The 25598-nt window shown below is 39.1% G+C and overlaps 1 protein-coding gene across 1 annotated transcript in view; it reads right to left on the reverse strand.

The window, feature by feature from the left end:
- The window catches only part of slc2a13a (solute carrier family 2 member 13a), a 113362-nt gene that overhangs the window by 62886 nt on the left and 24878 nt on the right, over positions 1-25598 (reverse strand). Inside the window, exon 3 of the mRNA XM_028450045.1 lies at positions 23971-24179. Coding sequence (XP_028305846.1) covers positions 23971-24179 — 209 coding nt within the window. The remainder of the gene's footprint in view (positions 1-23970; positions 24180-25598) is intronic.

The raw sequence follows: 25598 nt of genomic DNA on the forward strand, positions 1-25598 counted from the left end.
TTCTATAGCATACTCAAATAACTATGCTATCTAACTTTTCTGGGAAAATGCAGCAAAAAACTTCCCTTTGAAAGTTCATGGCGCTTCGATTTCGCCTCTGTCTCCTCCTAGCCTGACACGCCCATGAACCCTTCAGTACTCATACAAACACGCATGGATGTTTACTGCTGTTTTTCTGTGCGCTGTATTTGGCTACTTTCCATATTTTTGAATGGTTATGAAAGTGAGGAATGCTAACGTACGGTCGGAGGAGAAGTGATCACTCCCCTGCCACTGACTCCCGTGCCAGCATCCGCTTACCCGTGCTGCTGCTGGCTCTGAAGTAGTTGTCCTCTTTACGAGTAGGGATCACATTGTTTTTTTAGTGTCAGTGTACTTATTAACCCACTTTCAAAAAAGCTCTTACTTTAAAGCAGTCATCTGAAAAGTGCCTGGAACAAACATAGCAGATCTTTTTGGGACGAGGTCCCAGGGGCGGAGCTATGGGGGGACGTAAGGGAGCCGGGCCTCTACCATGGCTCAGGGAAGTTGGAGAAGGCGGGCCCTCCCATGACTTGTGCGCGGAAGCACACAGAGTATAGGCAGTCACCCATCATGCAGATTTATACAGAGGTTATATGGACCCATTTTGTGTGACGTATGCATACTAAATTAGGTGCATGCGCGAGCAGGCTCGGTGTAAAACAACCGGAGGACTGCTGAGGCGATGGTGCACGGGAACGGACGGACGGAGGGCTATCTCAGTCTGGATCCAGTAAAAAGTGACCATAAAAGCTGTAAATGGACTGATATGCAGACGTGGGACAGTGAGGAGGAGTCTTAATGTAGAGATGGAAACTCATCCGTTGAAACTGATCAGAATACGTGGAAATACACAGAAACCTTCGGTAACATGATCCAGCAGCCCGCCTACCTGCCCGTACATTACAGTTGTAAGCATCTAGAGACTTAATGCTTTTAGGTTTTCTATCGTATATACACTGGGTTTTTCTATCAGATATGTATAAATATCTGGCCATTGAACATCGGGCCAGGAGCGCACATCAAATGACCACTCGTTTTCAGGAATGCTGCAAGGATCCCACAAACGTTCACCTGTACTTAAAGTGAGTTTCCTTAAATAAGCGGCCGCGTCCTCAGGTGACAAGCTTTCTACATACTACCAACTATTTTCGAGCTTTAACAGCGGTTCATTCATTGCCATTTTTCAATTTGGCAAGCGTCACATATGTAAAGAAAATGGTATGCGACAGATGTCAGTCAGGTGTCCCGCTCACTCTCCAAGTTAAAACTTATTAAAAACCAGTTGAGGAGCACAGTGGGTCAGGAGAGACTGAGTGGACTTGTCATGTTGTCAATAGAGAATGAGAGAGCAAAAAGATAAAGAGCATCGTGGACGAGTTTGTGGAACGCAAGGCTCGTTGTATGCCCTTTAAATAGTGGTGAGTATATAGTATACAATACTTCATATTGACTTTAGTGTTTGTGAACATGTGGGCCGCTGTGCCAGTTTTACTAAACTTTATAGCTACTTATACATGCTGAAATGGTTAAAGTGGATGTCAAAATAAAGCGGTCGCTATCCGTGGTGCTGAGATGCTTTGAATTTGTGTTAGTGTCCATCCTAATGTTTCTGTTGTTCTCTTGTTTTGTTATACTTCATGCCCCACCCCGGCTCTGATTTAGGGCCGCTTCCAAAGATAAACTTCAACCATTGTTGACCAATTGTTTTATCCAAAAGAGGGCTGTTTTCATCGCATACAAAAACCCATTTTCTCACTGAAGGCATTTTTAAAGACTAAAGGCAGTCAGCTACTACAATGAGCAGAGTAGACCGATGGACACACAGTTATAGCTCAGCTGTTTGCTCTGACCGCAGCTGTTTTGACGGAGCTGGAAGCGGGGGAGGGGTGCAAGTTTTATTTAAAAAATTATTTAATTCTTATTATAATGCCTACATTAATGAGTACTGACAACAAAAGCCATGGGTTTCTTACAAAAGTATTTGGAAAAAACAAATTAAAAGCTAAATCTGCGGAGGCGGGAGCTGTGGGCCGAAGTATGGAAGAGAACATAGGATGGGCAAGGGACCTCGTCACCAAGGTGGAGCCTTGTCCCCAAAATATGAACAGCAGATGAAGAAAAGATAAAAAGATATAAAGAGAACAAACTAGATTTAAAGAATAGAACTACATCCTGTTTTTGAGCTATCAAGTTAGCTACATTAAAACAGGTGAATATTACATTAGTAGGCCCTCTGATTTATTCATTTCCATGTCACATATGCGCCCTGTTTAAATTAATTTATTAGCTCTTATAACTTAACAAAATCATCATCAGCTAAATTGGGTTAATAGAAACAACTTATGTCATTATGTTCTTCAAAAAATGTAGGTAAGCAGGATGGTTCCACTAAGGAAATGTTAGCCCCACTGTTAGACCCTCAGTGCGTGATATGGTCTAAAAACATCATTTGTAAAACCTATAATTACGCTTCCTCATGTTTTGCATGAAATTGATTGGAATTATTTCTGCCGTGAAGTGTCAACAGATAAACTTGTCACCAGTTCAGCTGATACACCATCAGCTAAACCTGTCTTTATACCGGAGTGTTTTCATATTTGAATGCAGTCATAATTATCTGAACCACTTGTTCATCACAACACATTGTAACCTTGCGGTTCTTAAAAAAATGTCCCAAATATTTACCTAAACAGTTAAATTCCATATGTCATTCAGAGTCCTGTTCTGTCTCATTTGGACTATTGGTCAGTCGTTTGGTCAAACACTTCATTAAAAAATGTGAAAAAGTTACAATTAGTGCAAAACAAAGCTGTACGAGTGGCTCCAAAATGTGCTTTCAGAACAAGTGGGAAAAAAATCAATGTACAACTCACCTGGTTATGGGTGAAAGAGAAATGGTTGTGTACAATAAGTAACTTTCTAAGAAGTATTTTTGCTACACAAACACCTTTTATGTTTTACCAAGAGTTGCATATTTAGTAGATTTACACATTGTTACTCAACAAGACACTCAGAAGGGCAGTGTTTCACTCAGCTAATATGCAAGTCTAGTAGGGATTCACTCAACTCCCAATACGATTCACGATACGATTCACTCACGATTTATTTTACAAAATGAGACTGTAGAAAAAGGATGACTGAAAAATATTCCTCTATTTTTTGGGGGAAAAAAACTATTAAAAAACTATACTGTTTTCCTTTTATTTTTCATTGTCAAAAAAATCCCTTGATAAACTATTCAAAACAATACAATTTAACTAAAAATAAATTTTGAATGAAATAAATAAAGGAATAATACAAATGAAGAAGAAGCCTATTAATTTAAATTATGGTTCTATAGTAAACAATGCAAAACTGCATAATAGTTCTTTTTAAAAGTGCAACTGAAAATGTATTCTGTGCCTTAACAACTGAACTTAAAAAAAAAAAAAAAAAAAAAAAAAAAGCAAAAACAGTAATTTCACTGTATTTAGGTCAGATATTTGTTTGAACCAGCAGAGGGCGCTGGTAACCCAGTGGTCGGTTGGCATGCAGCTATCTGGCAGTGAAGAAGAGATGCTATGCTAGGAGACAGAGCTAATAGAAAAACGTGACTTTTACAGATATTCACGTAATATTACAGATATTCTGTGGTGCTAAACGGGTAAGGAATCATTTATTAACATGTTTAAAAGTAGAAGGCGGCCAGAAAGAAAATGTTAGCAGATTCCGCCCGCCGCCAACACTTCTGGATAAAAAAAGTACTGCGATTCAATTTTCACAGTATCGATGTGAATCGTGATACCTATGCATCAATTTTTAACTGCCTTGCGATTAATCGTTACGTCCCTAAAGTCTAGTTTAAGCCATTGTACAATTCTGTTTCAAGCCATGCAGGAATGGAATCACTTACTACACTATATTAAAGAACAAAAAACGAGTTAAAGCTTTAAGAAGCAACTCAAATTATATTATGATGAAGAATTCTAAACATTCTTCTCTGAATTACTGTTGTTACTACACAAAAAGCTTAATTGTGTTTTTTGCACATCAAAATGTATTGATAATGATTGCTTGTACTTATTGCTTTAAATTAAATTTGTTTGTTACAAAAAAGACCCCAGGAAGTAAGCCGCTGACGCTAATGGGGTTCTTAATAAACCAACACCAACACAAGCACATTAAAAACACTCATTTTCAATCACTAGATGAACCTCAGCACATAGCGCAAGTTTTTGAACTGGATTATGGCTGGAATTGGACATATTTGTCCATTTGTTACACTTTCTAGACATTCAGTCACACATTTTCCAGTGAAACGTAGTGTGTAAAGGATATTTAGTGATGCACCAAAAATGATAGGGTATGGGAAGGGCGGAAGAGTCTTTTTTGTGCATCATTTTAGCGTTTACTAGCACTCCAATGCAATGGATAATTAAGAAAAAAAGTTCCCGTAGAAAATGAAGACCAAGAGCCCGACTCCCAGGGAGCCTCTACAAATTTTTACCCGTTTCTGTCACACTACCCGTCACCTCCACTTCATGTGAGCGCAGTTTTTCCTGCATGCGGCGCGTTAAGACATACCTGACACGCAGAAACAACAGCAAACACATCGTTCGACTATAAAACAACTAGGAACTTTTTTGAATCGTTGCACTCAGATCCAGCTCAAACTGTGCAACTCATGTGGATGTGCGCAGCTCACGATGAATGTTCTCACACTATACGGACCGACACTCTGACACGATCTGACTGCTCACACTGTACGTCGGGGTCTTGTTTCCGGAAATGCAATGTACAAATTAGAAGAAGAACTCTGAAGCGTCGCCATTAAAACAGACAAAGAAGAAGAACCCGGAGGTGGAGAGAGTCTCGCTAATCTCAGTAAAAAGAGCTTTAGAAAAGAAAAGATGGCAATGTGATGGACCAGGAGCTGGATGGACAGACGTGGGCAGTATAGTCCGTCAATTTTACAGCGGTCCTAAGGTATTCGCGCATGCGCAATGTTAGAGTTTAAGGTAAGCTGGGCCGTGGCACTGCTTCGACTGTGAAATACCCTCACGATGAGCAGCTGGATTTCAAACATGTTTGATTTCCTTACAACCATACGATTGCTGATCGGGAGCTGGTTGTGAGGTGTTCATCGCTTCTCGTGACCCCATGTGTACTACACGATGCACGACACACGATCTAGCAGAGAGTCGCACGAGTCGAAAATCGGCTGAAAATGTGCCAAAAAAAAACATCGCAGTGTATGCTTGCCCGTTAGATTTATTGTCTGAATATTACCAGGTGAAAGAGTGCCTGTCAGGTAAGTTTTGCTCATTTTTTTGTTGTTGCCATTGCCTTGTGGTCACTTGTACTAACATTCTGTGTTGTAATATCTTTTTTTTTTTTTTTTTTTTTTTTTTTCAACAGTTGGACCCTTTGTGTGTAGCTACAACGACTAATGCTGGCTGCTAAATGATTTGCTGTCAAAGAAAATCAGCAGGATTTGTTTTCTGTAAGCTACTTTAAATGCCTTTAAACTTAGCTCTGAACTTTTTAGCTTACGCTGAAGATAAGAAAGCAATAGCCTCTCTCCTCTGTGTGTATTTAAGGTATTGACTTTTCCACTGAATCTTAATAACATTGTGAACTCTCACACGTTTATGCAAAAACAATTTCAATCAGTGAACTCCAATTAATAATAAATAATTGGATATTGGATAAATACCACACTAAAGCGAAAGGTGTTACTATTTGTTTGTGGAGTTGCTTATACAAGCTAGGCCTGGATAGAAAACAATTAGTGCAGTGAAATGAACAATAATTCCCTAATCTTTCCTTTTTGCTTTCATTAGGAGGGGCTTAGCAGTCTGAAGCAGTGTTCGTAATACGTTCCCATTTGAGACTTTGCTCTCCTTTCCCAGCAATCTCATCCCACTAACCACAGTATCAGCTCATTACTGGTCAAACTGAACACAACACAGACATAATATACAATTCCTACTCATCTGACACCACTGTTTTTCACATAAGTCTAATTTCCAAATAGTGATAAGGGCCCATGTTACGCTAAATGGACTTTTCTGTGCTTTAAACATCATAAAGTGCTATATGGGCTTCATAAGCATGACCAAAGTGTTTTTTTTCATTGATTCCCTCAATCGTTAGTTAGTTAGAGGGTGATTTGCTCCTTTCTTACACCTCGCTCCAATTTAATGACGCGTTCCCACTTTGATGACAAATTTGAAGCGCCACTGAGCTGGAGAAGCCACGCCTCCAGGAAGCTCTCTGCCGTGATTGACATGTAAACAGACACGCCCACGAAGGTGAGCATTTCAGCGTCCTTAACGCACTGTATGTATTTTCTACAGTCTATGTACGTACCAGCGAACGCCCCGCCCCCACGCTCGTCTCGTGTTTATAAAGCAGCATGAGCTCAGCTACGGAGTGGGTGGGAGGAGGGCGGGCCGTCCTCTGGCCCTACGTCACCATGCGGGGGGGAGGAAGTCTGTGTCCTGTCTATTGACACGCCCACTCATGAATATGCATAAGTAGGCCACAAATCAGCCTGTTTGTGTAGAGTTAATCAGAAAGTGACTTTTCAGAGGCTAAAACTCTGGAAAACAGGTGAGTTTGAGAAAATAAAGCTCAAATACTATGTTTTGGGGGTTCTTAGAACAAATGGAGATGGGTGAAAAATAGCGTGACATGGGACCTTTAAATGGGAAGTACGCATGTTCAATCACAATCAATAAATGCTTGAGATTGACCCTTGTTCTGAAATGCTGCTATCGTTTGATTGAAGTCACAAACCAGCCGTATAATTCCACTAAAAGCTGAAGTGTAAATTTAATAATGTTGCACTATCAGGAGGGAATAGAAGGATGAAAGACCTTTATCAGTTGTTTGTGCTGTTTTTTATTGTGTTTTTGTGAATAAGTGGCAATAAAAATGGGCTAAAATCAATCATTTCAAAGTGTGAGGCAGGGACATGAACACATTCAATTACTTCAAGACAGATGGTCTTAAAAAAAACACAGGAGTTGGGGTTAAACAACAGCTCGAGGATCGTCTAAGTGATGAGTGTGTATTTAACACACGTCCTTTCCTCCGTACCCCACACATCTGGGAGGGTTCTGTGTGGAGGAGTCTCACAGCTTTTAGATGACTGCGTATTCATCTTTAAACAATGGTTCTATTCATCTTGATGGCTGGCTGTGCCTGTTTGCCTACCAGAGCGTCTTACATAATGCAGTGAATCTAGTGCTTCAAATAGAAGTCAGAAGTGCTTGACATTGACAGACAAATTTAATCTCTCTATAGAGTCAAGAGGTTTTCTTTGTTTTTAAACCTCAGCAAAGATGAAAAACTTAACCTTCTTCAAAGGAAGGTCAAACATTTGTATTTATTGGTCTTAAAGCTGAGTTTTTTTTTTTTTTTTTTTTAGCTATTTCCTCTTTGCACTCAACTCATTGGTTTAAATCAGTGTTTCTCAAAAGGGGGTACGTGTACCGCTAAGGGCACGCAATGGCACTACAGGGGGTACTTGAAAGAGAGAGAGTGGAAAATTAATATGCGTAGGTCTTGGTCCCACCCCAGATATGAGGTGACTGGAAATTAGAGATGTCCCGCTACGATACGATACCGATATTGATCCGATACGTTATCAGCACAAATCATATTTTATTACTTATTTTGTAGTGTGGAATGTTAGAAAAGACTTGATCAAGTGATGTTACTCAAACAGAGAACAAACTGACTCATTCATTATTAATCAATTAGTTACATCATTTCAACCTTCAACATAATATCTGCAGTATTTCACAATTGAATAAAATAAATAAATTATAGGAGTGCTTATATCGGAAATTTTAGATGAAGTCCGATAAAATCCGATATTTGTTTTCTGGCTGACCAATTTTCGATATCAATATCGGATCGGGACACCCCTACTGGAAATGATATAAACTATAGAAATAAATTGGGAGCCACTAAATCTGTTCTCAACCTTGGGGTTGGCACCCCATAGGTTCGTCAAACATGATCAAAAACTTTGGGTCACAATCCAAAAAAGGACTGCACTAAATACTGTTTCTTTTCACTAATTTAAAATATAGGATTCTTTAAAATGTGTGTTATCACTCGTTTATTCCATCATTATGCTCTATTGTTGTTTTTAAATAGTTTTGTAATAATAATAATTTTGTAGTCAGACAAAGGGGGTACTTGGATTAAGAAGTAAGAGAAAGGGGGTACTCGTACTAGTTTGAGAACCACTTGTTTAAAGCTAATCGTGTGGATTTACAGTCATCGCTCACATGTCCTCAGCAAATGTTCCAGACAAAGCACAAAACTTGCACAGCAACAAGAAATTAGTTAAAAGGCAAGTTTAATAAAGTAGTATCTAGAAATTCACAACTTTTTTCATCTCTTTTTCTCAAAGGACAACATGGATTTCCTGACCTGAGGTATAAATGCCAGTTTATTTCTGTTTCATCGGTTTTCCCTAATCAGATGTCCTTACTGCCTTTTAAACCTCTCAAAGTCGTGCCAAACGTACGGTTAATTAAGGTAACTTATTCCTCCCATTGATCACCGGTGAAGCCGGTTCCTTTAACTACTGAAGGTTTTATCTTTGAAACACCGTAGAACTAAATAAACACAAGGAGATGACAAAATAAAGGGTTAATTTACCAGGGAAAACATTATACAATTGATATACGGTAAGCAGCGTAACAAAGCAAACAATAAACAGGTAAGGGAAATGAAATTAACCACTTTGCCTTAAATAAACTTAAGCTCCGCCCTAACATATTTGACCAAAAAATTAACTACATCAACTTCATCAATGCAGGGCAATTCATTATACAACAACTGCTGTTGCTGCTCTGTGGGCAAGACCCAGTCTCACAGCCATCCTCCCACTGTTGCTGCTGCAGCTCCAAGGGTTGGCACCTCACCAAGTGTGTTTCGGCAAAGCCCCCTTTGCCTGGGCCTCCAGAACCCCCCTCATCTGGGCCGCCAGAGGTGTCACTGTCTAGTCTGCCAGAACCCCCTTCGTCCGGGCCGCCATAGCCCCCTTCGTCTGAGCCACCGGAGGTATCACCATTTGTCCCGCCAGAGTCCCCTTCGTCCGGGCCACCATAACCCCCTTCATCTGGCCTGCTGGAGGTATCACCGTCTGGGCCACCAGAGTCCCCTTTGTCTGGGCCGTCAAAGCCCTTTTTCATGCATTATTTTGTCCTGTCATTGTTTCATTTCCCTTCTGTAAAACATGTTGTCAGAGCACAACAGGGTCACTTTCACAGGTGTGAGGATTTAAGCCGGTGGGTTAAAATAGCCATTCAAAAATATGTGCTTCAAAACAAAAATAATAACCGTGATTAGTTGACTAATCAAAAAATGATTGATAGATTAGGCGACAACAAAAATAATCGTTAGTTGCAGCTCTAGTAGGATACCCGCTCCCAGCCCAATAGAACCCAATCTTACCCGGCGGCTTTGGACATAAATATTTGAATACCTGTTGGGCTGGGCTCAGGTTCGTTATTGATCTGTCAAAAGGCGAGGAAAGCGGCAGCCACAAAATAGTCCAAAATAGTCTGATTAATCTCACTGGAAAAATTGTAATTTTGCCCAAAAGAAATTGTGATATGAATTATTTTTTCATATGGTCCTCCCTTAATAAAGACAATTCTAAAACTAATAATAATGAACAATATTGCTATTTCTGTTTCAGGTAGTGAATTCTGTTTTTTCCGTTCCGAGTTTCATTTTTTGCGATCAGAGCCCCTTATAGTGTAACAGAGTGACAGGAGATAAAACTAGCTTGGCTTTTGACGATCTGATCCCAGGTCACGATCCTTTTTAAAAATGAATGTCTTCATGAATTGTGCTTCACAGCAATACAGACATCACTGCACAAACAATGCTTTCTCCATCACTCAGGGTGCAGACGTGCCCTTTGCTTTCGCAAGGATCGCTGGCCAGAAGAATTGTTATGAACAAGCTTTCTAAAGAAATCAATGTGCTCAATAAGAGCTGTATGAAGTTTCTTATAAAGAATGGCAACATCGTAGCTGACAGCAAGGGTTCTGCTATATTGCAACAATATTGCTTCTTCGTCATAATTGCAGGACGAACACATCCATTTTCCACTCCACGATCTCTTTGTCTTCGACCTTTCCCTGACTCCCAGATCTACCTCTGAAGCTGGAAACAGTAATCAGAGCTAATTGACAACATGTCATCATTTCATCTTTGAACTTCTCTCAGAAGACAAAGGAAGGTCTCTGTATCAATCCCTATACATATACCTAATCATAGACTATGAAGTCTATTATTTTCCATTGCGAACATCTTCGTTTCAACTGGGAGCTCAATACTATTTATTGTTTTCCTGACACAATGCAAGCTTTAGTAAAAGGTAACTACCTCCGCCAACGAGGTATTTTTCACCGGCGTATATTTATCTATTTGTTTGACAGCTAGCAGGATTACGTCAAAAGTGAATAATGAATTTTGACAACGTTTTAATCAAAGATAGACCTTACGCCTGGGAAGATTCCATTACATTATGGGGAAAGAATCCGGATTAATATACTGATTATGGATCACTCTGAAAGATAAAAAAAAAAAAAACCCTATCACTCACTGATGAAATATCAAAAATGTTGACTGATCTTTATGAATTGTGACTACTTATTTTGGGTTGGTTCCTCAATTACCCCAATGAGTTTCATCGGGATTGGATCCAGATGTGCATTTCATCGGGTTTTTTCCGAGCAAAAAAAGAAAAAAGGGAGTACCCATACATTTGGACCTATTGTATTATTATTTATGGGGATAGAAATTTCTTCTAAGCCTTTAAAGTGTGAATGATCATGGTACTATGATCAGGATCACTAATCCAGATAACTGCAAATATCTGGCACAGAGGATATTTGGCACTTGTTGGAGGTTTGTGCTCTCGGAGTTGTGAAGTTGGCCAACTAATTTAAAACATTTTGGTAAATATGAAACTTGAGTTTCTCTGACAGTAAGCAACAAAAATAGGTGTAGATTGTCCCGATAATACTATCTAGCAGATGTGAAGGAAACTGTCTGCTGGAAGTAAATATCACAACTATAAAATTACATGTATATAATTAGTAATGTGTGTGCGTGCGTGTAAGAGAAATGAGGCTCTAAATGTTACTCTCACTATCGTCACAGTTACGGGCGAGGTGAGAGGAGTCAAGCGAAGTTAAAAATGTTGTTTCCATGGCAACCATTGAGCTCCCATTTTCCAGGTGACAGAAAGCACACAAATGGCACGTGCAAACACACGCCTTAGCGAGGCTAAAGGTCAATGTGTGAAACAGACATACTACAAAGGACAGCAAATCAGATTAGGAATGCATAATGGTTAGACAACTTCTATTGTTAGATCTACACGCAAAACCACAGAAATATGAACCATAACTCATTTTTCTTCCACTATATTGTATTTGCCCCACGACCCTGAAAACGAAGCAAGCGGTGCGGTTTGAAAAATGGACGTTTATATTGTATTTGTACCAATAAATTTTGATTTTTCTTACAGTTTAACAAACCAGAAGAATAAAAAGTAATTTTTATTCAAACCCTGTGTTTTACACGTGAGAGAATCCTATCCAGGATTATGAAGCTTACACACTTCACACCCAACAATCCTACTCTCTACACAAAGACTGTACTTGGTCCATTTGGCTCTAAACCATGCTCACTGTTCACAAAAAGCTGCTGGTCTTATAAATACCAGGTGGTGCTTGAGTCACTTGACTAACTCAATAATAAATTATCTGTTTGCACAGCCACATCTGAGACAGTACAAGGGGAAACACCGTAGCTCACTGTAGAGTTTGCATGTTCACCCCATGCATTCATCAATAGGGATGGGAATTGATAAAAATTTAGCGATTCCATTAACGTTACTGCTCATCGATTCTCATTGGGTGAGGGAATTAATAATACAAAGGGATTTGTTTGCTTTAACTTTTTATTATATTATCTTTGTCTCTTTAATTTCCTGCAGGGATATCAGCTCTCTTTTAATCCACTAGGTATAGATTGTTTTCACTGGATAATAATATATTTTGAACTTGAACAACTTGATCCAAAACTAATTTAGACATAAAACAAATAATTCTTCTGTGAAAAAGAACATATCAACCAAAAGTACAGCTGCACTTATTGTTATGTATTTAAACGGTAAAGCTTTAGTTTAGCCTTTTTTTTTTACATTTCTATAAATGGACCTTTAGAGACGCCGTCCCCTGGTTATTACATGTGACGTCATCAGCCGTGTGTGTGAACGTGTGAAAGAGCAAACTAAAGACAATGATCAGTACCAGTCCGTCTCCCATGTCTGATAACTTGTTACGAGAACATAAACTGGCGACGAGGTGTGTTCTTGTGGAAGTTTGTTGTTTTTGGAAGAAAAGTCCATGCAAGAAGCAACTTTTGCGCGAGAGTACAGAACCCGGAAGTGAGTAGCGTAGCAACAGAGACGCTACAAACACAGCATGGAGGACAGCACAACTGCGGGTGGAGGAGGTGGATTCTCCAGTGGAGAGCAAACAACTATATGGTGGAAGGAGCTTCACTTGGTGCTAGTATAAACACAACATACAGCACCTGGAGGAGTTTATCGTTACGTATTTGTGACGTAAGAGGAACCGATAAGCGGAATTGACATAAAAGCAAACAAACGATTCCTAGGAATTGGATTACTGGGAAACGGTTCTCAGAAAATACTGGTTTTCGATTCCCATCCCTAGTCATTGAGATATTCTTTTTTTGGGTTCAGGTTTAACCCCCTTTCTTACATCTAAAACTATGTCATTTCCTTCTGAGTTTGTACTGAGCTATATACATTGATACATTTTATCATAACTCTTTTGGTCTTAATTTGAGCTACTTAAGCAATACTAATAGTTTAAACTGTGTGTGCAGTTTGAGTGCTTTTTGGGTGGTTGGTTGTCCATCTAAACAATTATACAATAAAAAAAAAAAAAAAAAAAAACTAAAGTGCCTTTCGTTTTGTTTCAGTTCATGTTTTTATCAAAATTTCCTGACTACTTGTGTTTATCTGTTTGGTTATTCTCATATAGTCTTTGTAAGGTTATTGTTTATTAGTCCCTTCTTGTATTCAGCGGCCACTGTCTTGTCGGTGTGAAATTCTTGATTTGTGTATTTATTCAAACAGATTAAAAGAAAAAAAGCATGGCATAAAATACACAAAGTGCTAGTTTGAAATGGCGCAGAATAAAGTTAATAGAATGTATCTAGTCCTGTTCCTTCATTGATGTCTTTCCGTTTTTTCAGTCAAAGCATGTGCAGGGAAAAAAAAAAAAAAAAAATCAAGGAAAAGAAATTTGATTAAAAAAAAAAAAACAAGGCACATTGCTCCACCTGAGAACTTCATCTTTCTTTTTCTCTCATATCCATTCAGAATGTGGCTTGTCAACATTTATTTGAACTTATTTAGTTTTCAAAATACACAGAGATTAAGTAGATTTCCATTTTGTCTCCACACAGGTGAAGCCTAGTCTCTGATCACCTTCCTGCGCTATTTAAGAAGTCATCGTGTGTTTGCTGGTGGATTGTCTTGAATGTCATGTTTTGTCTTTCCAGTGACTTACACTTGTTTCTTAGAGTTATTTTAGACTTTGTTGAATTTGTTTTATACTTTGTTTCTGGTTTTGAGTTTGGATATTAAATGGACTTTTAATGAAAAATACCTGTCTCCCCATCCCTCATTTGGGTTCTGGTACATAATCCAACACCTTAACCCTTCTTCAACCCCACCCACACTTACTGTAGGTAACGTAAACCTATTATGACTTATTGCACTTTTAATACCACATTAATAATAACAACTGGCATTCTAGTTCTCAACCCAGAAGACCAAAAATAGTACAAAGTAGGGCTGCAACTAACGACTATTTTAATAGTCAACTCGTCATCGATTATTGAAACGATTAATGAACTAATCGGATGACAAATCATACATTTATTTGCTGTATGTTGCTACAATCTTTTACATTTTGGCTCGGGGCAAATTACGACAAACAAAAACAATAAATAAATAAATCGAACAATTGCCAACTTAAAGTGTAAACCGGTTCCTTACAAATACAAAATAAATTGAATACATCAACAGTAGAATCTACTTCAGTAATAGCATTTACACATTAAAAATTTTGTGCATTTTGGTCACTTTATTAGTGTTATTGTATATAATTTATTTCCTCATTAATAATGAAAATGTTTTCTAAAAAAAAAATGAAAAGTACATGAAAAGCAAAAATAACTACATTAGTGTTTTTACTGTTTAATATAAACCAATGCTGCTGAATCTTGTTTATTTGATATCTAATGAGTTACATAAAGTTATGGTTGATAATTATCTCACTGATTTACTATAATTAAACCAGATCAAACTGATGATTTTAATCATTCAGGATATTTAGGTGTAATAATCACAATAGTTACATTACTGTCTAATGAAATCAGCTTTGTCTGTGAACATGTGAAACGCAACATATTTAATTATATTTCACAAGTTGGAACGGATAAATAGTGACATTAGTATTTATGCTAACATTTATTTCACACGGCATGTTAGCTTAGCATGCTTTAGTAGAGCACCGTCACCGTGATTGTGGGAACTTTGGATGGATCTGACAGAAGAACTTAAACTGGTTGACTTTGTTGGGTGGGTGTCTGGTCTGAACCAAGTATGGGTGCGTGATGTATCGCTGCTCATCAAAGCTTCAGGTAGACTGTGATGAGCAGTGCTACATGTGTGAGCGGCGTCAACAGCGCTGAGCTCCCAGTAACAGCGATATATCCTTCCCAGTGGGAATGTTTTTGATGATATATCTCCCTCTAATTCACATCCGTAACGTGCATACAGGTGAGATGAGCCACTCCTCATGAAAAAACTATGTTCTGCTCCGTCCACAGCTTGACGGCGGCGATGTCGTAACCGGCAATTGTCAACAAATACATTTGTCGGTGACTAATTCTGTTATCGCTTTTTGTCGGCAATGTTGTAAAGTATATCCTGTGTACTCATATAAAAGCCCCAAAAAGGGTAAATGGAGTGAACAACTAGGCATTACAAACGGGCCATTGAGTTCCTGTTTCAAGTTTCAGACAGTGAATCTCCAGCTCTGGGAATCCAGAGGCAGTCAGCGTGAGGACCACATATTGTTCTCCTGCCACAACGCAGGGATTAACACGCACGCTAGGTCACACCGGAGGGACATTCCACGTGTGTAATGCTGCGCGTTGTGATAAAAAGCTTCCTCTCGCTTTGAGCCACATGGACCCAGGAGATCTGTGGACACTGCTCCTCTCAGAGACATGATGTTCTCCGTTGTCAAGGTTGATTAGATGCAGGATGAATCCAATTCCATCTTGTCACCTCCTTCTTTAGTCTCTGCTCTGCTTTCCTATCACAGCCAGCATTTAGCGTAGCCTCGAATGTTCTTTGTCCAATCTATCTATGCTGACTATTAATTAACTCTCCTTCCTCCTCTTTGTTTCTAGTCTTTCCCACAGGCTCATAACAGTGGAAAAACATATTAATGAATCAGGTGTTCGTCTGTTGTTCAGACAACCAAAGCATGGAAGCATCAATTAAGATTTAAAGATAACGGGCACATCGGAGCATAAGATCCACATGTTGAAGAAAGATGAATGAATGAAAACCCTAATCAGAACCAGAGGATACAAAATATGCAGGAAGAGTTTCTTTGCATAGTAAAACCTTCATTAAACATGAAGCCTGCAATGTATGCATGTGTGTCTGTATATCACTTTCTAATCTTGATGGAAAAAAGAAAAGTTCTTCTCAGAAAGGGTGTGAATTTATGCTCAGAACCCCCATCCTTTTATTAAAGAAGAAAAAGATGATCATTTCTCTCCTGGGCTTAACCAAACATATTATTACTTCAGAGCTAAGAAGCTTAAAGCTACTGAATTATAAAGGACAACGCTCTTAGGATGTTTGGGGAGAGGAGTCAAGGAAGCTATTTTTGTGCAATAGGAACAAAACACAACCTTTTTCACAAGGGCTGCAGCAAACAATTCATTTAGTAATTATTTATTCCATTTTTATAACTTAATTGAAAAATCATCAAAAGCAAAATCACACCTTTTAGTTTTAATGCTTCTTGATTATTCCATAACTAACAGATCTTCGTGACATTAAAAATCCTCTTGAGCTGTTTTTATTGCACAAAACAAAGGCTTCCTCTCTGTTGAGCGCGGTACTTCTGGTTCTGGGTTCATGACGTCACTGCGTCACAATTTGTTTGGGTTTAAAAAAAAGAAGGTCAATATTAAAAATGTTTTTGTCTTGATAAAAGTTATTCAATTTAATATTTCATGGTTATTTAAAATGATCCCCGTGATTCCAAACTTCCTTTAAGTTGCGGGTCACGGAGTCCACTTCCTCCTCCCTGTGCCATGCTACGTCAGCGTCTCAAACATGAATAGGTCATTTGAAACCGTCAGCCACTGGTGAGTCTTTTGAAGAGTTAAATTGTAGATAATACTTTAATTTATTTATTCACTCATGTAGTTTGGAGCTTTACATTTTGTTTTGTGCAGTTTTAGTACTTTTCTGATTGGCGCGACAGTGGCTATGGAGTTTGGTTATCAGCGTCTCAAACATTTCACGGGAAAACACACACACACCCTCATCACACATAAGGTAATTATAATAAAAATATACTAAATGAGTAAAATAAAACAAAAAAACTCAACAATACTTATACAAAAAGTACACAAAACGACAACAGAAAAGCACAAAAATATACAAAAAGGCTCCAAAAATATACAAAATGACTCCAAAAAACATACATTACAGAAAAATACACCAAACAAGAAAAATATGAAAATGACTCAAAATACACAAAACTAAATATTTATACAAAAAACAGACAAAATGACAACAGAAATGCACAAAACTACACCAAGAAAGAGACAAAAATACACACAATGACTCCAAAAAACATAAATTACAGAAAAATACACCAAACAAAAAATATATAAAAATGAGTAAAAAATAAATAAATTATCATGTTCATCTCCCATAGAATTAAACCAGGGAAATAGCACATGCTATTTTACTTTGCACCCGCAAATATACCCCTTTATAACACTTCAGAGTAGTGAGTATGAACGCCTCTTTGTACATCCAGCCTTCAAACACAGACTCATTTGGCCATAGTTGACAACTCTACTTAAGCTCCTCCCACTATATGAATACATACCACCGACGAGCACTGTACTAGTATAAAAAAATAAATAAATGCGCTGCACTTTTGAAAGGGTACTGATTCAATAAAGACCTAATTGGCAACATTGCTTAAATCAACACAACCACAGTGCTTAACAGTGCATTTACATGCCTAATTGAGGAAAACAAAACCTATTGCTATCTAGCTTGTAGCTATGTTTTAAAACCAATATCTGTTGTGATAACAACATGATAATTAAATAACAAATACAGCTGACTTTAAAAGTTTTTCAAACAAACCGTATATTATTTTTAATTAATTATTGTAATTATTTCCACTTAGAAATTGCTTTTACATTTTTTTGCCATTAAGTTGCCATTATTTTCCAGATTTTTACTGTTTCTCATATTAATACACAAAACACTATGTTTTGAAACATTTACATTTATAAGAGGGTACATGTGATTTTATGTCAACTGAACTACCCCTGGTTAAATGCACTCGTACTCCTTTGCTAACTGAGGCGGCTGAAGCTAAAACATGTCCATTTACCAATCACTTTTTTAAATATGAAATTAAATTGACATACGTGAGGTAATTGCATTGCAGGAAGGAAAAAAAAGACGAACCTGGCGTTACCCTTCGATAAGTCTGCTGCTTCAAATAGATACTCCTGTTGAGGTGCTGCTGTAAACTGTGTTGCTATGCTAAAACTACATTACAACAAACACACCACTGTCGTAGCTTCTATTCCAAAGGTACACACACATGAGTCCGCGTGTGTCATCACCATATCAATGACCTTCGCCTGGACCATTGAGGCTGAACCCTCCTATTATCCTCAAGTATTACACCTTTTACCCGTGGGGTCAATCTGACCCCAGGGACACTTGCCTCTAACCTTGCCTGCAAGATGGATTCTCCTGGTGTTCACAAACACCAGGATCCATCCTGTGCTGCCTTTCAAATCCGAACCAAACCGGTTAGAACCAATCATGAGGCAGTGTTGTGGTTTAGGGCGGGATATCCGGCTGTGATGAAGGCAGAAGCGCTGAAGCAAAACTGGCGCATGCGTAGTTGCGGGGAGAGGAACTAGCTGGGCTACCGCTATTAGCATAGCTCTGAATCACAATAGAAAGATGCTGACGCAGGAGGATGGTTAACGTGCCCTTAACTCACATACTCGTGTTGCAAAAGTCACTCAACGACATAATGACCGCAGCATTAATATCCCAAAAGAACGTTTTCATCAGCAGAGCCTTGTTGTTGTTGTAGCAGCATCTCTGCGGCGCATGCCAATGACGACATCATTTGTTACCGTGTGATTGGTTAAAACAAATCATGGTGGACAGACGCTTCCCCAATCAGCTTTAAGCATTCTGTTCATGTCCCTCCCTGATTCAGAAAGGATTCACCAAACACAGACCCAGATCGATGTGGAGAATTTGAGCTAGAGGGAGGGGCTACACATCAATCTGGCTCCTGCCAGGTTAACTTGCGTCCAGAAAATGATTTTCAGAAAATTGTTGACAAAATTTTTTCTGTCAGGCACTTTGTTTATTTGTTGAATACATGAAGAACCCCTTGATAATGAAAATTTTACCTTTTCACTCGCACCACCACAGGCCAAACTTACTTTTAAATTACTGTAGGCAATACCCTGCCCCCCACAACGCGGAAAATATCAGTTCTACTTTGGCAGGTGTGAGTAGTAGGTCACACATGCCGACGGTGTGGGAAAGTTCTCATGATAATGTTGTTCCTCCCCCCATGCCATGCATCCACTGTGCACCTGCATGTGTAGTGATGTAAGGTCACACACGAGTCCTACACAGACAGACACATTTGACACAGCTAAAACAGCTCGGGGTCAAGCCCAGACCCCAGAGGAACACCAATGCGTGCAACATGTGTTCAGCACATTGAAGAAAAATAAAAAAATGATGACAATTTCATGCTTAATCAATTGTGCACATCAAATTAGGAAAAGTCATGAAATATAGAACAAAAACTATTATTTTTTGAATGATTAACAATGAATGGGGTCAAAATGACCCCAAGGATAATAGAAGGACAAAAGAAACAAGAGCATTTGTAGCAATGTAACAATGAACATTACATACATAAAATTCCACCACCAGAAGTTCTTACCATGTCACCAAAGGACTTTAATCAAAAAATGTTTGCTTGATCAACACGTATATGAGATGAGGGTAAATGTGCATGAGAAGTGACTTGAGAAGGAAGCAAAGCGTGGGCCGTGTAATCAGGCTCAGCGAGGAGCACATGAAATTGAGTGGAAAGGAGGCTGCTGCCTTCCATGCTCGGGGTCGTGACTGTCTGATGTGAGGTGTTAACGATGTGTGTCACGGAATCACTCAGTCATCATCATCCTGTCGCTCATACAGCCCTAAATAGTTTACTCACTGTATTAAAGGGGACATATCATGCTGAATCCACTTTTTTAGCCCTTAAATGTATTTTGTTGTATATTTATCTTTATATTCTGTTTTGCTCATATTTTTCAATCTGTTTCGATTTTTCTATTCTCTATTACGTTTTTTGAACTATTACATCACAGTATTTGCAGCTGAACTGCCAAATTAGTACATCAACTCCAGGTCCAACACTTCGAGCAATCCGCCATTTTTATTTCTCGCTTTTATTTTGTAGTCCAAGCTCAAGGATGCTGAAGTTACTAGAGGATAAGTCAAAATGTTTGGTTGTTGGATGTAGTAACCCACACGCTTCATTACACCGTCTCCCAGCATCAGAACCTTTTCAAAGTGCCTGGTTGAGTTTTATTTTTCACAGAAATGTACCCACATCTGTGGGTAAGGTCATTTTTGTGTGCATGAAGCACTTCAAGGATGACTGCTTCAGCAACCTCCGCCAGTATAAAGAAGGATTTGCCGAAAGACTTTGTCTGATTGAGGGTTCAATTCCTTCTATCTTTGGAGACGATGAACAGAGCACTTCGGTAAGCTGTAAATAACGCTAAAAAGTGTGATAAGACGTCCCTGTCATTGTTTTGTTAGCATTAGCAGTTGCACCGTCTTCAGACTTCATATGTTAGCGCTGTGTGCTCGTTTTAGATCCTTGATGATATGGCCTACGTGATTTAATTTAAGTGTAAAGTTTTCATTAGTTATTTCACTTTGCCGTTTTTGTCTTTGAAAAGACTGTATTGAAATGCATTTTGTGACGTTAGCTTGGCGCTAGCGTTAGCTCGGTGCTTGTGTTAGCTCACTTGTTAGGGTTCTGCAGGTTCATCATCTTCATTTTCATCTCGCTCCGCTGGGTCAGACTCTGGCTCGAACATGTAGGGCTGGATGGACAAGTCTTCTGTTGTTGACATTTTGTAAATAACCTCTGAATAAAAAGTTTATGGGCCGCTACATAGCCGTATCTCTTCTATCAAACTACAAAAATGGCCGAGCAGGGTGGAGTTGAACCGAGTGTCACCTGAAGAGTGGGCGGGGTATGGAGTGTCTCATTTACATTTAAAGAGACCGCACCAAAACGAGTTGCTCTTAGAAGCACATCAGAAAAGGGGTAGAAAAGAGGTCTGTGGAGCTATAATAATGAGGAATTCAGACCCAAGCAGTGCAGTTCCGCTTTATATAGACCACAACTGTATGATTTATATGTAAAAAGGAAGGATTTAAAACCATGATATGTCCCCTTTAAAGTACTGCTTAGCACGCTTTCTTGAAGACAGTTAGGCATGCTTAAAACACAGCATAGGTCTATTTCACAGGAGATTTTTCAGACTTTCCAGAGTTCTTTGAACAGAATTTACTGTATATGGATTGAAAATGTTTTACTCATATCTCGGGGTGAGAACCTCTGGGTACCTCACTATACAACATGTTACGCGATACAAAGCTCACGATGACGATTATCTTATGATATGACGATACTGCTATAATCGATATATTGGTCAGAAATCAATCTATGATAATCTATGACATAAGAAAAAAAAAAAGATTAAGTGAAAAAAAATAGATGAGATGTTGGCGGGGGGCCTTGGGGTTGGGGGTTGGGGTCGGTGGGGGGATGCGCTGGGTGCTTGGCTGCTTGGGGCTTTCTCGGATGTGTGTGTGGGGGGCGGTGGCTGCCTCTCGGCCTGGGATCTTGGGGGCATCTGGGGGGTTGCTCGGCCGCGGGGGGGGGTTGCCTGGGGCTTCCTGGCCCCCGCTCTTTCTGCTGGCCTGGCTGCTTCTGCGGGCCCAGGGCAGTTCCTGGGTTTGCAGTAGCGGTTTTTTTTTTTTTTTTTTTTTGTTTTTGCACATATACTGGTATACGATGTACTGGCACGCCTTGGGATGTGGGATAAAACTCATACTGGGCTTAACCTTAGACACGTTAATCCCAAATACCTGCTTTAGGTACTACCATTCACTCATTCCCCCTGTTCACAGCCACCACCATTATAGCTAAGCTTCACACTTGTCACCATACTGGCTGGATTACACAACATAATAAGCACAATATATTCTACAACCTCACATCTCACCCTCACCCCACCTTTTCTATTTCCTGCCTTGAGTCTCTCCTCCCTGCTCCCTTTCCCCTCCCCTTCCCCCTCCACTTAGGTGTAACACTGCTCTCCCTTTTTATATCCTCCCTATAATAAAAGATTTCTTACCCTTCCTTAGGGAGGGCTGGTGATGGTCACAATTAAGCAATAAAATAAATCAATGTATTTTATTGCAATAACAAAATATGCATTGCTGTCTCATAATGATTGCACTTCCTGTGGTGTTGACCTTTGACAGCATGTGCAGACAAGTAAAAAAAAAAAAAGAAAAAAAAAAAGAATTGCTGCTCGAAAGTTTCTTTTGATCTTCACTGTAAACACTTCTTATTGACAATTTTGAAAAAGTTTTGCGCATTGCATAAACGGATGCATAGAAGTGTTTTGTCCTTCATGATTAATTTGATTTCTTGTGTTTCATTGCCAGACAAGGAGGACAGTGATTCTCTTGACACTATTGTTTTAGTTTTGTTTCCAGTGTATCCACTCCTGCCCAGATTATACCTGGGGTGTAAAATATTTTATGTCCCTTTAGGTTTTAAATGCATTTACATAGTATTTTTTCACGCTGATATTTTCAAACAGATAAGACATTTGGCATACAACATGATTGTACATTTCTCCCTAAGGCGTAGCCACACAGAGCTGAGCAGTCATCTTCTTATTGCACGTGGACAACCTTTCTATTTTCATCCAGTGGCAATAGATAAGGCTAGGCAAACTGACAGGCGCTGTATTGATATAATGCTCGACCTGTGGCGTCAGGTGAGAATTTTGAGTTTGTGTTGTTTCGGGGACGTCAATACATTTAGCTTTTGATTATTTTGTCAGTTTTGCTTTATTTGCCAGTAAATAAAGACCAGTAAATGGCAGAAGCACCTGCAGTTAAAGGTTAAAGGGCCTGTACTATGAAGCTGGATAAATACATCTCTGTTAGTGGGCTTCACTTAACCAAACATTAGGTTTCACAGAGCAGCAGTACTACAAAGCTGGTTATAAACACGTTAACCCAGGGTTTTCCTATACCTAAATCAGTGTGCGCTCACATAAAACGGGTGGAGATTGAATAATCAATCATAAACATGGGAAAACCGTGTCGAACTTACGTCACAATTGAGGAACAATTCTTTCAAAATATGAATAATCAAAATCCATAATTTAGATCAAAAACATACAATATTAATTAATCAGAGAATAAATTGACACTGATCAGTTTCACCTTAATAAGTTACAGTCCTTGTCTGTGTTTCTGAGGCTGAGTTCAAACAGCTCAGCCTACATAATAAGGTGGACAATATTTGTATTTTATACAGCTTGTATTATCTTACAGGACAGAGGCTCTCAGCATCGCCAACAGTGTATATGAATAAATGAATTAACTTATCGGTCGGAGAGCGGCCGATGCACGCAACCATTATCAGCTGACTAATGTTGTTCCGTCCATCAGATTAAAATCTATACCTTTGCTACAGGATGTCATTGGTTAAATGAAAGGATTGTATGAACCCATTATTTCTCTCGTGTCAGCTGTCAGATCAGATCCACATAGCAACGTGTCCACAGAATGATGCACTCTTTCTTAGGCAGGTCGTTTTCCTTCTTGGTTATTGGCGTTTTGCAACCAACTTGAATAGGTACTAGGGATGTCCTGATACATCTTCTTCATTTAAGATATGATACCGATATTGCAGCCTTGTGTATCAACCGATACCGATATTGATCCGATATCAGCATGTGTCATTCATACTTTTATTAGCTATTTTTTTTCTTTAATAAAAAAAAAAAAAAAGACTTATTTTGTAGTGTGGAATGTTACAAAAGGACGTTATATTGGCTCAATTTTTGATACTTATGTTTAAAATATCAATAGGAAACAAAGTAAAATCTGGCGATCTGGCAAAATCTGGAAAACTCCTTTTTTCTACCATTATATTGTGACCTGACTCAGTGCAAACTGCTCATGTGCATTTCAGAAGTGAATCCAAATATTAATGCAATCCAAATCTGATTCCCCTGTCTATGAAACACACATGTTAAACCTAGCTTCCCTCTGAATTTAAAACAATCCCACTGAGTTGATTAATGCACGCTGCACTTTGGCTTGATCAAAGGTTGAAAAGTCACACGTCACATCACAAAAGCATGCTGAGCTGCTTCTCCTACCTCCTCCGGTGTCCTTTTCCTCCTCCTCGATGCTGTTTTTGATGCTGTCATACTCCTCGTCTATGTTCTGGTTTCCTCGGATCTGACTGAGCACTCGACGGGCCTTCTGGGTCAGACCGCACTGGATCAACCAGCGAGGGCTCTCCGGCAGGAAGAGAAATCCAATGAACTGCAGCACAGCAGGGAGCACAGACAGTCCCAGCATGTATCTGGAAAAGTAAGGGAACATGGGAACACAAGGAATTACATGTCACTGTATTGGTATCATTGAGTGATGGGGGCCATTAAAACCTTAAAAAGATGAGTTTTTCAGTTTTAAAGATAATATGCAAGAGGATAAGCAACATGAGGGAATACTATGCACTAAACTGCTCAAAATATACTTTAGACCCACAAAGAGATGCTTTAAAGGGGACATATTATGGTTTTAAATCCTTCCTTTTTATATATAAATCAGACAGTTGTGGTCTATATAAAGCTGAACTGCAATGCTTGGGTCTGAATTCCTCATTATTATAGCTCCACAGGCCCCTTTTCTACCCCTTTTCTGATGTGCTTCTGAGAGCAACTCGTTTTGGTGCGGTCTCTAAATGCAAATGAGACACTTCATACCCCGAGATACGGCTATGTAGCGGCCCATAAACTTTTTATTCAGAGGTTATTTACAAAATGTCAACAACAGAAGACTTGTCCATCCAGCCTTACATGTTCCAGCCAGAGGCGGACCCAGCGGAGCGAGATGAAAATGAAGATAATGAACCTGCAGAACCCTAACAAGTGAGCTAACACAAGCACCGAGCTAACGCTAGTGCCAAGCTAACGTCACGAAATGCATTTTAATACAGTCTTTTCAAAGACAAAAACGGCAAAATGAAATGACTACTGAAAACTTTAGACTTAAATTAAATCACGTAGGCCATATCATCAAGGATCTAAAACGAGCACACAGCGCTAACATATGAAGTCTGAAGACGGTGCAACTGCTAATGCTAACAAAACAATGACAGGGACGTCTTATCACACTTTTTAGCGTTATTTACAGCTTACCGAAGTGCTCTGTTCATCATCTCCAAAGATAGAAGGAATTGAACCCTCAATCAGACAAAGTCTTTGGCAAATCCTTCTTTATACTGGTGGAGGTTGCTGAAGCAGTCATCCTTGAAGTGCTTCGCGCACACAAAAATGACCTTACCCACAGATGTGGGTACATTTCCGTGAAAAATAAAACTCAACCAGGTACTTCGGAAAGGTTCTGATGCTGGGAGACGGTATAATGAAGCATGTGGGTTACTACATCCAACAACCAAACATTTTGACTTATCCTCTCATAACTTCGGCATCCTTGAGCTTGGACTACAAAATAAAAGCGAGAAATAAAAATGGCGGATTGCTCGAAGTGTTGGACCTGGAGTTGATGTACTAATTTGGCAGTTCCGCTGCAAATACTGTGATGTAATAGTTCAAAAAACGTAATAGAGAATAGAAAAATCGAAACAGATTGAAAAATATGAGCAAAACAGAATATAAAGATATCTACGGAGCACCTGAAGAGACTAATTTGATTTTTTCTGTACCTCTAAGCACTCTAAATATACAACAAAATGCATTTAAGGGCTAAAAAAGTGGAT

Source organism: Gouania willdenowi, chromosome 6 (genome assembly GCF_900634775.1).
Source record: "Gouania willdenowi chromosome 6, fGouWil2.1, whole genome shotgun sequence".
NCBI lineage: Eukaryota > Metazoa > Chordata > Actinopteri > Blenniiformes > Gobiesocidae > Gouania > Gouania willdenowi.